Below are 11,704 nucleotides of genomic sequence, written 5' to 3'. Positions count from 1 at the left end.
TTTAACATATAAAATATACACATTTAGTAACATTCGTTTACCATATACGTTTATACGAATGCATTTATGTTTAAGGATATTCTTTTTAATCATTCGCGTTAATCTAATTACCTTTTTTTAATAATTACCTTTTTTTACATGTCTACAAATTTAAAAACATACATGATTTAAAAAAAAACTAAAAAAAAATAATTAAATTGAAAATATAAGTTTTGATATTTACACCTTATCAATATATTTGACATGCTAACATTTATCCCCTTATCGAACAAATCTAATCAGGGACTTAGTTGTAAAATCTATGATATCTTTAAATACTTTCCATTTTAAAATAAACACTGTCTACTGAAATTTGAGAACGTTTAAATAAATACCATAAAGTAAGTTTTAAGATATTGCCTTTCCATACATTCGGTTAAGGTTAAATGGTATGACATTTATGTATTTGTAATCTAATAACTTTAATTTTTTTTTATTCGATAACCCTCAATCTAAAAGTCCTTTGGTTTCTTAGAAGATTCTAAGCCGCTTTAATTTATTATTCTTAACCTTTTTTTGTGGTTTCTGTAATCTGACCTTTTATCTTTATTTTGAAATAATTTTATTATTATTAATGCTGATGATTAATAAAATAATTAATTTTAAAGTATACTTGATCAGTCAAGACTGTTATCGTACATCGGTTCATTACTTTTTAGTACTTATTGTAATATTATATTTCATATCATGCTCTTAAAGAGCTAACGAAAACTTTGTTAGCCACAAATTCTTTACATAAAAACAATTTTAAGTGGAGAGATATATAACCATAGTGCTAATGCTATTAGAAATTCAACCTAGTACAAATGGGCTCTCACGGCATAATCTTTATAAGGTCGTTACGGGTGGATACAGTTGATCATTCTTGGTTAACTTGCAAGCCTTAATTATTTATAAGAACATTGTAAATTAAAAAAGTGTCAATTTGAACATTCTTTTAAATTGAAAATTTTAACAAATTGATGTGTAAAAATTTTACATAGATGAGCAAGCATAAAATTGCTTTTAAAATAGGCCAACTATATGTAACTTGGGTAGCATTTTTAGAACTCGTACCACATTTCTTATGGGCGTTATTTAAACAATAACCATTAAATTGTTTTGACATTTTACCTGTTTATTTTATTTGAAATATGTTTATTTTATTTGAAATATGTTTATTTTATTTGAAATATGTTTATTTTATTTGAAATATGTTAATTTTATTTGAAATATGTTTATTTTATTTAAAATATGTTTATTTTATTTGAAATATGTTTATTTTATTTCAAATATGTTTATTTTATTTGAAATATGTTTATTTTATTTGAAATATGTTTATTTTATTTGAAATATGTTTATTTTATTTGAAATATGTTTATTTTATTTGAAATAAGGCTTAATTTTTTTATTTAATGTTAAATTAAACCTTGTTTTTAACATTGAAGAAAAATAAAAAGTATCCACTGGGTGGAGGTAAAGAATAAGAACCTATTTTTTCATGGTTAAAATTCAAGTTTTGTTCTATAACTTATCTAAATATAGTAAAAGATAATTTTTGATAACAAAATTGTAACCGCAAAATGTGGTTCGTTAAAAAATAAATGACAATTTACATAAATATAATATCATGTAAACTAAAATATTGAAGTAAATAACGATTTGCTTAGTTTAACAAAATCTCACATTTAATTAATGCTTTGTACCGCTTTATTGCTATATTTAAACATGCTGAGACTACTAAATCGTATTTTTAACGTGAAAAAAATGTTATAGGTAAAAATAATTTTTTTGGGATAAAAACGTATTAATTGATGATATCATTTTAAATCTGCTTACCTTTTCAAATAAATTGTGTCTTTTAATTAACCTTAATGTGGTTATATATATGAAGATACTAGATTTAAATTGTTTAATATAGTTTATTTATTTTTAAAATACGTTTTTACTGTAAGTTTAAACCTTATGCACAGAATGTTAGTTAATAGTTATGCTTGATGTAATATTTAATATATTTTGTTAACAAGGCGTTGTATTTAAAGAAAATATATTATGTAAATAAGAAAAGTAATAACCTTATTTTGCTTTGAATCAAATTTTTTTCCAACTATTTTTAGAATAAAAAAAATTGTAAAGTTGTTCGATTCCTTAAATTTTTACGTGGGAAGTCGTATATAAAAATAAGGATAACAAAAGAATAAATCATGCGGCAAAATTACCATTAGAACGAACTTTTATTTGTGTTGTATTAGATGGTAGGCGATAAAAAATGGACAGTTAGTTTTTAGGCTTCTTTTTTTTCCTTAGGTAAAATCAGTGTGCAGTAGACCGTTTTTTAATCTTTAATAGTCCAAAATTATGTTGTGTTGCGTAATACTTTTTTAGCTAGAAAAATTATAACATTTCTTTATTTGATTTTTGCTATAAATAAAGTAGATTATATGGTGGGAATGTTATGTGCACTTGATGATTTTTAAAAGTCACATAACACGTAAACAATAGAGGAAGCGGTTGATAAATTTTGTTTTAGCCTTTTAAAAAAAGATTGTTCATTAAGCACGTCTGACACCGTGATATGAGTTACATATTTTTTGTCATGCTCAGTTGCTGGAGACTACTGGAAATCCCATTCTTACATCATCAGTAAATTTGTATGGGCCTTGCCTGAGGTGGGTAAAACGCTGAATACCGAAGACCGACGAAGCGCTTACACCTAAACAGTTGATTAATCTGACAAACCGGTCAAAAACAGTACAGCTTAAGATTTAAAGCGTAAATAGAATGAGTTTGTAACATCAACAAAAGCAATTATGTTCATTGGCATAATTTGTAAAACTTAGTGTCGTAAAAATCCAGATAGGAAGAACGTATAATTATGTATAAGTTGTAATTGAGACAAAATGTTTTTTTTTAAATCGTTTTATGCTAATTTCCCGCACGACAATTTTTTAAACCTTAATTAGATAGAAACGTTTTTTTATAAACAGACAAAAAGTGACATGACGGCATTTAACATACGTTTGGTATGAAAGTGATAAACATCAGCAATTTTTTCAACCAAATAATAATAATAAGAAAAGCGGCGCAACTATTCGCCAATTTGTAGCGTAATTGGTATTATTACATTTTACCTTTAACGAGTCTAATTTTTTCACATGCGTAGATAGGTTATGTTTTATTTATTGTTTAGGCTTCGTTGGTGCAACATAAAACATACGTCATCTGCGGTTTGCACGTGTTTTTTTTTATAAAATAGAAGCCATCTTACAAATTGTTGTAGCATTTTTTGTGATTTTGTAGTGTTTTTATGTAGTTTCTTAACTAACTAAAGTCATGAACTGTTAGTATATGTTTACATGGTTGAGTAAAAGAAATGGCCTGTGCTTTACCCTTAGTTGAATTAAAGTTAGCGATGATTCACTTTTTTAATGTCGACTATTCATTGTGCTTGTGTTTTTGTCGTTAACATAGTGGCCAGGGTATAAATAACTGTTAAGATGCAGTGGTTTGTTTTGTCGTTAGCTTTATTGGTTATATAGATTAGATTTTAAGATACCAGTTTGAAACTTTTAAAGTTGTGTTGATTATGTAGTTTAAAAGTAAATAAACTTTTTTTGTTTTTTAAAAAATTATACCAAAAAAATATTTTAACAAAGGTAAAATCTTTTTTAAACTTAATTAAAGTTAAATGTAAAAAAATGGTGGTAAAAATCTAAAAAAAAATTTTATTTTCAGATCTCACTTTTTTTATTAAATTGTGTGTCTAAATTAAAATACAAATAACTAAAAGGTGTTCACTATATAATGATGGACCCAATAACGACTGTGCCTACGATTTTACTAAACGATAGCATTAATGCAGGTATTCAAACAACAACATATAACCCTTGGACGAACCAGTCGCCCGCCCACCAAGTTGTTGAAATTATTTATTTACTTTTGCTGACCGTGATTGGGTCGATTGGAAACCTAACTGTCATATTTTCAATAATGTTGGAAAAGAGGGTTCACTCTCATGGAAATATGTTCGTTATCAACTTGGCATTTGCTGACTTATTGGTACGTGGTTTAGCTCATTACATTGTCATATTTAAAATTTGATTTGTATATATAAACAGAGTTACTAGGTATAAATAGTTTATGTCTATGTAAATATCGGGTTTTCTAAGTATTACCTTTTTAGAAAATTGATATTATTAAAAATGTTTTTATAAAGCTTAAGTTTTTAAAAGGTATTTTGTTCAGCTAAAAATATGTTAATAAGTTTTTTTTTCTTAAAATACTAACTCTTATTTGGCATTGAATTACTAAAGTTATTGGTTTAAATTTAAATTTTTAATGAACCCTTTCAAAGGAGAAAAATACTGTTTAAGTAACTTGTTTTTGATATAAATACTGTCCTTTGCGTTACAAGTATCGCATTTCTTTATAAATACACACTTGTACCCAGATGTCTTAAAAGTATTTATTTTTGTATATGTATTTTAAAATAGATAAGCAAAAAGGGAGAAATGCCAAAACATATTACCAACCTAAACATATATATTTACGCAAATTGTAAAAAAAATTGTATAAATGTTAAATATACCAAATAATTTTTTATTACAAACTGTTTTTTTTTAAGGTAACTGGGTTCGTTGTTCCGACTGTTATTGCCAACGTTCTAATTCCAGGAAATGCATTAGGTTCGGTAGCTTGTACCATAGCTGGTTATACCGTAACGGTCACCTGCACATGTTCTCTGTGCAACCTTACCTTTATCGCAATAAACAGGTTAGTTTCAAGAATTAGGCTATTTTGAGAGTTTTTTTATGGAACAGACTGTGGTATTTTCTGCTTCACGCTATATTTACCAAATACATTAAAACGCCCAAAACATTACGTTCTAAAGCGTTTAGATTTAAATGACGTTATTTGAAATTGGCTTTAGAGCATGACAACAACACATGTTAAGTATTTAATTAAAAAAACAACTTTATGTTGTTTGATGATATTTTTAATTCCCTAGTGACACTTAAAACTTGAGTTGGTTTAGAATGTAATTAATTTTGACCTGATGCGAAGTAAGATACCGGTTCAAACTGGTACATAAACAGGTCAAATTTCAATCGCTTGCAATTATTTTTAAGGACTTTAAAGGATCGTGTTTCGATAATCACAAACGCATCATAGTATACATGTTAAAATATGATGTGAAAGAACAAATTAATCGGGGTTCAAAATCTATTGACGTCACTGCAATCAAAAGTGCGTTTAGATTTTATTGGGTCCACTATAAACTCATTTTTCATTAAACATAATGCGTATGTAATAACAGCGGAAGTGCGTTTCCGATAAAAGTTAGCATCAGTCGTGACGTCACGAATTCGTCAGCGCATTTTCAAGCGCGGAATTTGCAACTCTTTAGTTAAAATCGTTGCACACTTTTACGGTTTCACATCACGATTTTCTGCGGCTGCTATGCGTTTAACATAGCTTTACGGTAGACTACTTTTTTTTAAGTTTTTTAACATGTTACTCATTATACAACGTTAAAAGATTAACAGATGTCTTGAAACATGCATGCTTCAGATCACACTCTATTTATATATAAGAGAAGACATTTTATTGTTTTAATTTATTGGTTAACTTTATTGTTAGTAATTACTGCAATGTGAGAATAACTAATTAACTTGTTCTATTTTAGGTATTGGGCGGTTGTACACAGCAGCACTTACATTACTCATTTCACGAAGAAAAGAGTTTATCTAATGGTAGCCTTTACTTGGGTTTGGTCGAATTTGTTATCCTTTCCTACCTTAGTTGGGTGGGGAGCTATTGCGTAAGTTTTAAATTTGTATTTTTTAGCCTTTGTTTACAAAGAAAATCATTTAAATAAAACTTCTAAAAGAAGATTGATTATTAAACGTCCTACTAACGTTAACTACAGCTTAAAAACATTAAATACTTTGCCAAATATAATATTTTAAAGTTGAAATACTAACTTAAATGATCCATGCGATTATTTAAGTAGTTTTTTGAGGCGTGTTTTTCTAAATAGTTATAACAAGTATTTTTGGTAAACGCATTTAGTTTCGAGTTTTTCCAAGAATTAAAAATCTAGAATATTACTCTTGTTTAAGGATAACTATAGCAAAAATCACAAGTGTTAAGACTGTAAACCACTAAGTGTTTAATGCAAAACTAATGTAATTACAATGAAATATTAATTATTTTCGATTTGTTTTTTAGATTTGACCCTAAGATGTTGCTTTGTTCTTGGGATGATACAAGATCTATTTCCTTTACTATTTTTATAACAATATGTGCAATCTTTATACCTTTGTGTGTAATTTCTTTTTGTTACTGGAAGCTGTTTTTGTAAGTATAGGCTTAATGTAATTTATATAAATTATTATATTGTTAAAAAATAACATTAACCAACGAAATTTCATACGTCATATTTAATGCTAGTTTTATAAATACTAAGCATAATTAAATACGTTTTTCCATTGACGTTTTTTTTTTATTATGCTTAAAGCAGGTATTTAACGTAGGCAGTTGTTTTTTTGGTCAATTGTAAAGGTTGAGTGACGTCACGTGGCATTTGAATAGAATCATTTTTATCATTTTTAAAGTCAATTTTTTTTTACTTTCGTTTTTGTTTCAAATATGGTTATGGCGATTTTTTGCAAAGGAAATGACGTTGCAAAAATTTTTAATTGAAACTAACATTAAAATCAAAACTTCCCACATTTAAATATACTAAAATATTTTAAAATCAACTATACATTAAAAATGCTTTAAAAAAGCCCCTTTACGTTGTCGCTAGTTTGTTGTCTATTTTATGAGTTGTTTAATTAGTTTGTTACGTCACAATCCAGATTTGTTTGTTTACGTTTTATTCTCACTCTCGTTTGTTTTGCTACCGACTTCCGTGACGTTATTTCCCGTCGGGTCACGTGACCAACGGATCCAATCCGGTCAAGAAAATGTGCAAAAAAAGTTATAAACTTTGCATATTCTAAAAGCTGTTTTTAAACGTTTAAAAATAGTGTGATTAAGCTAATGGAATACACAAAAACGCAATTTCACGTATCAATTTATTGAATTTTTTTCTTTCTTTTTGATTTTTTTGTTTGGTTTCTACTTTTTTATTGTTTACCTTTTGTGCCCGCTTGAAAATTGCAAGGTTGCTTGAAGTATGGAAATGACGTCAGACTTCAAGGGAACAGCACGGTTATACTTATTAGAATTGTTTCCTGTTGTATAGGCTTGTTATAGCATCATTGTAGACCATTCACTAATGTTCTTAAATTAGTAAGTTATTGCGAAGCCGGCTATTTATCAGTTTATATATAAGGATGTACTGACCTATTCACGACAACATGTCGTATTTTAGGCATATCTTTTTAATAACATCCTAATCAAAAATGTTGACATTAATTTAAATTTTACTAAAGACGGAATTATTACCCAACGGTGGTTTTAACAAGTTAAATTACGTTTTAATATATATAATTGGGCTTAAAAATTTTTTTTTTTTTCTGGTCTTGAAAAATGTTTTTAAATTTTATCAAATTTAAATTGTTTAAAAAATTTTGTTTTTTAAAACTGATAAAATATTGTTAAATTAAATTAGTATCTCAAGTTTAAAATCTTTTTTTATTCATTTGTTGGTTTTGACACTATGGTAGCTCAATAGCGAGATCTAGCGACAACATTTTTCGAAACTTAGACTTCGAAACCTATTGTTATTTTATATTGTTATCGTTTGATCTAAATAGAACCAAAGCATTTTTAAATTCATATTATAAAATGAGAATTAATAATAGTAAAATAAAAATGATATTTCTTCAGAAAAATGTTAATATTGGAGTTTAATATTAAAATTTTATTCAGAACTGTACGAAGCAGTGGAAGATGGGTTCGCAGTTTGAGTGTCCACAGTGGCGTGGTAAATAGCGAGCAAAATCGCAGGTCGATGAGAAAAGAGAGTAATCTCTTGCAGACGCTTGCAACCACTGTAGCATTCTTTTGTATTTGCTGGCTACCCTATGGCTTTACTGTCCTCATTGACCCAAGGGGTATAGCTCCATTGCCTAAAAAGGTAATCTGTAATTGTGAAATGTTTCAATGTTAATTAACCTATATTGAAATTTAATAAACAATTTATTTTGAGAAACCAATTATATTACACTTTTTCTTCATTTAGAATCTCGAAATAGCAGTTGATGTACTTTAAGTTAAAACAACAATATTTTTTCAGGCTTTCGGTTGGTTAGGTTTAAGCAACTCCGGTGTTAATTTTATAATCTACGGCATAATGAACCCGGTGTTCAGGCGTGGATACAGAAACTTGTATTACTTCGTCTTCAGATGCCAGAGAAAATCCAGACTCAGTTCAACGGCGCTGCATGGCTCACATTCAGATAGTTTGTACAGGTAGAATTCGCATATTATTAACCCCACAATTATTTATATAATATGCTTCAGAATTTTGAAAATTTTTTATTTTTAATCTCTTATTTAAAATTTTTGTTTTTTATGTGGGTTTTATTTTTTTGGTTAAAGGTTTGCTAGTGGGACTTGTTTAACCTATTCGTAAATGGAAGGTCCAAGTGCGAATAGTGTGACATTGATGTAACCTAAACTAAAACTTGTTTAATCTGATGTGATAAATAATATACCACATTAGAAGCCTTAGTATCAAAATATAAGCCCAAAACTTTTTAAGAATAATCTTTTAGCGACATATGAGAATGATTTTTGGTAGTTACTATGACTTGCGGCCATATTAGAAATATAGTGGAAAACAGATAAAAAATACTTGTAGGATGGTTTTAAACGATTTTTTATATTAATTTTTTTAGATCAAACAATCCGATTCGTAGAAAATCCAATCAATCCACTCCGAATTTATCGCAGCGTAATTCCTTAAGAGCAAACGCGAATATTATTATTCACAGAGACTCTTGTGCAAGTTTGCAAGCACAGGTTTGTTTTAATGACATATGGCAATTTTTTGTTTGGCCATTAATTTATTTCACCCTTTTCTTTTATGTTTATCCAAAGTAATTATGCATGTTCTTTGAGTTTACGTTGTAACTTAGTTTTTCAGATTTATTTTGTTTTTCTTTGTCATGCAAACTTATTTTTTTGTAAGTTTAGATCACTTTTTAGTTAATGTTTAAGTTTTAAACGGTTTAGGTTTGTCTGTACAGAAGCAAGATACCACAAATGGTGTGGTCAACGACAGGTTTACAAGGCAAATGGGTACGACCTAACTTCTAACCAATCTTATATTATACTATGCATGTTATTTAACTGTCATTAGCATTTTCATTGCAAATACGCTGCTGAAAAGACAAGCACTAAGCAGCCTATTTGTATATTACAGAGCAGCATGACACTGCATGACACGTAATCATTTTTTTTTGGTTTTTAACCAAATACTATTTCATTAAAAATAAATATATATAATTAGTTATATTACACATCAACATTAAAGATAGCATTTAAAAAAAATACCTACTTTTAGACAAAATCTAACTCAGACTCGTTGACCAGTTTGCAGTTTCCTTATTTAAACAAAAAGAATAACTCGACCGGAGTTCCTTCGCCATTGGCTGTCTCTAAACCAACTAGATCTCCAAACACAGTAAGTTTTCATACCAAAAAACTCTTGTTCCAGTTTTAGAGGATCTACTAAACAAACCTTGACCTTTTTTACCTTAAACCAAGGTCTGTTTTCTGTGCCAAACTTAGCGTTTTTAGTTGTAATTTCAAAGTTTTTACATATATATTTACTGTAGCTATGTTTTTTTTTATTTAAACTATATTTTTAGAAAAATGGAGTTTCTTCTTTTAATAGCAGTTTTCAACGTAAAGATAAAAAGCAAGACCAGTTAATAGCTGCAAAGGAAGTAAGATACAAGCGAAACAGTCTAATGTTGTTACAAGTAAGCTAAACTTTACTTTTTTGTAAAAATAATAGGCACCGACATAAAATTAAATTAACTCAAACATGCTAAATTAATATTCTTGGCAAAGCAAAGTGGTTTAATCAAAATATTACTATCATTTTTTTTAAATAGATTACTGACGAAACTGAAGACATGATAGCATCGGAACATCGCAGAACTAGATCAGAGGTGCCAAGTGAGGTGGAGAAACCAATCATAAAGAAGAGATCTTTGAGCTCTGGAAGAGATAGTGGATTTCAAGGGAGTAATTTTGAAAGATCAGCTTCCGACAGCGGGGGAAGCGGTCACGCAGAGGAGAAAAAGTAAAAACTTCTTAAAAGAATTTTTCACAATATTGATCAATGCAAGTGAAAAAATATTTGTTCTATCCCAGAATAAGTTTAAATTTGTATTTGGGATGGAAACACTTTTACTAAAGCACGAAAATTTATGTTTACTGTTTTTAGTTCTTTTAAGTAAAGTTTTAGAAACTTTAAGGTTTAGAACTACAAACTTAGTAAAATTTAGGATCTTTAAAAGACTTTATCTTTGTAAAGTTTAATCTTGTGATCTTCAACTTTGTAAAGTTTAGGAACTTTGAATAACTTCGAATGTAGACAAAACGTCGAAACTTTAGTTTAAGCTAATTTTGATATCCTATTAACAATGATAAAAATTAAACGAAGTATACCATTGATGACTTAGATTTAAAAAATAATAAATTAAACACTATAATATGACACACTTTCAATATATTGAAGCGCAATTTTTGAAATGTGTTAAATTCGGTTTTACTTCTCGCTTGTTTGTATACCTCGTATTTACTTTGTGTAAAAAAATGATACTTTTTTAGTATAACCTTGCACTTTTTGTTTTTACATTTTGTTTTTATTTATGTCTATTATTATTTCTTCCAAAAATTCACTGTTTTTTGAAACTAAAAAAAATAAAAATGTACAAAATTGTTACACCACTATTTCCTGATGTCTTTAATTTTCATTTTACTTTTAAAACAAGATTGTTTCCGGAACAAGAGTGACTTGTGCGTTGTAGTGCTTTATCGTTCGGGTTTGCCTAATTCGGTTATTTTTTTAGGCCTAACGTAAAACAAATTAGTTTAATAGGAGAATGAAAAATCTGAAAGATAGATCATGTTATAAATGAAAGGTTTTAACTTTATTAAAGGTACTAGTCTTAAAATTTTTTGTTAGTATAAATGAAATGCAAATTTATGTAACAATGTTTGTTTAAAAAAATTTACTTACTGTTTGATAATAAAGATAAAAAAATTTTAGTAATCCTGTAAAAAAACGCCAGATGTTTGTTGTTACTTTTCTAAAGCTGGTTAAACCGTTTATTAAAGCGCAACAAACGGTTAGCTTACTGTTTTCTTGACAATTAGGCGCCTTTGTTATTACCGTGTGTAAAATAATCATTCTTGTAGCAAAAACATAACAGCCATTTTAAAATGTCTACTTGAATTTGTTATACAAGTATATGGTAACAGTTTACTTTAGCATTAGGATTAATTTGTGACTATAAATCGGGTAGGCTATGGGTATACTTTATATTACACATAATGTATTAATTCATTACATCAATATATAAAGCTTTTCTAATCTTTGCAGATGGTTAACTTATTAACAATTAAAGCATTAAAGTGAGAATTGTCATCCGGATATATTAAAAACCGTAAATTAAATAAAACAAACTAGCGCAGTTACCAAGATTTAATAGAACGC

General features: G+C 28.0%; 1 protein-coding gene across 4 annotated transcripts; it reads left to right on the top strand.

The window, feature by feature from the left end:
* The first annotated feature begins 2,443 nt into the window (after positions 1-2,443).
* LOC145743189 (melatonin receptor type 1A-A-like) lies at positions 2,444-10,930 on the top strand. Of its 4 annotated transcripts, none has more exons than XM_082561103.1 (12): positions 2,444-2,687; positions 3,881-4,077; positions 4,643-4,791; positions 5,705-5,839; positions 6,250-6,378; positions 7,900-8,107; positions 8,267-8,442; positions 8,871-8,994; positions 9,208-9,273; positions 9,539-9,658; positions 9,846-9,959; positions 10,095-10,930. In XM_082561103.1, the coding sequence occupies exons 2-12, from the start codon at positions 4,009-4,011 to the stop codon at positions 10,287-10,289; spliced, it is 1,485 nt and encodes a 494-aa protein (XP_082417229.1). In that variant the 5' UTR covers positions 2,444-2,687; positions 3,881-4,008; the 3' UTR covers positions 10,290-10,930. The 4 variants fall into 4 exon arrangements, with proteins under 4 accessions (XP_082417229.1, XP_082417228.1, XP_082417226.1 ...); XM_082561102.1 differs by lacking the exon at positions 2,444-2,687 and adding an exon at positions 2,696-3,674; XM_082561100.1 differs by lacking the exon at positions 2,444-2,687 and having other exon boundaries at positions 3,709-4,077.
* Positions 10,931-11,704: the final 774 nt, after the last annotated feature.

This window comes from Corella eumyota, chromosome 2 (assembly GCF_963082875.1).
Source record: "Corella eumyota chromosome 2, kaCorEumy4.1, whole genome shotgun sequence".
Classification (NCBI taxonomy): domain Eukaryota; kingdom Metazoa; phylum Chordata; class Ascidiacea; order Phlebobranchia; family Corellidae; genus Corella; species Corella eumyota.
The sequence above is the reverse complement of the archived record's forward strand: the minus strand, read 5'-3'. Positions and strand labels throughout refer to the sequence as shown.

Coding starts and splice junctions, on each gene's coding strand:
- LOC145743189 (XM_082561100.1), top strand. CDS start 3,823: ATGATGGACCCAATAACGACTGTGCCTACGATTTTACTAAACGATAGC. Junction 9,274..9,538: donor CAGGTTTACAAGGCAAATGG/GTACGACCTAAC, acceptor ACCTACTTTTAG/ACAAAATCTAACTCAGACTC. Junction 9,659..9,845: donor CAACTAGATCTCCAAACACA/GTAAGTTTTCAT, acceptor CTATATTTTTAG/AAAAATGGAGTTTCTTCTTT.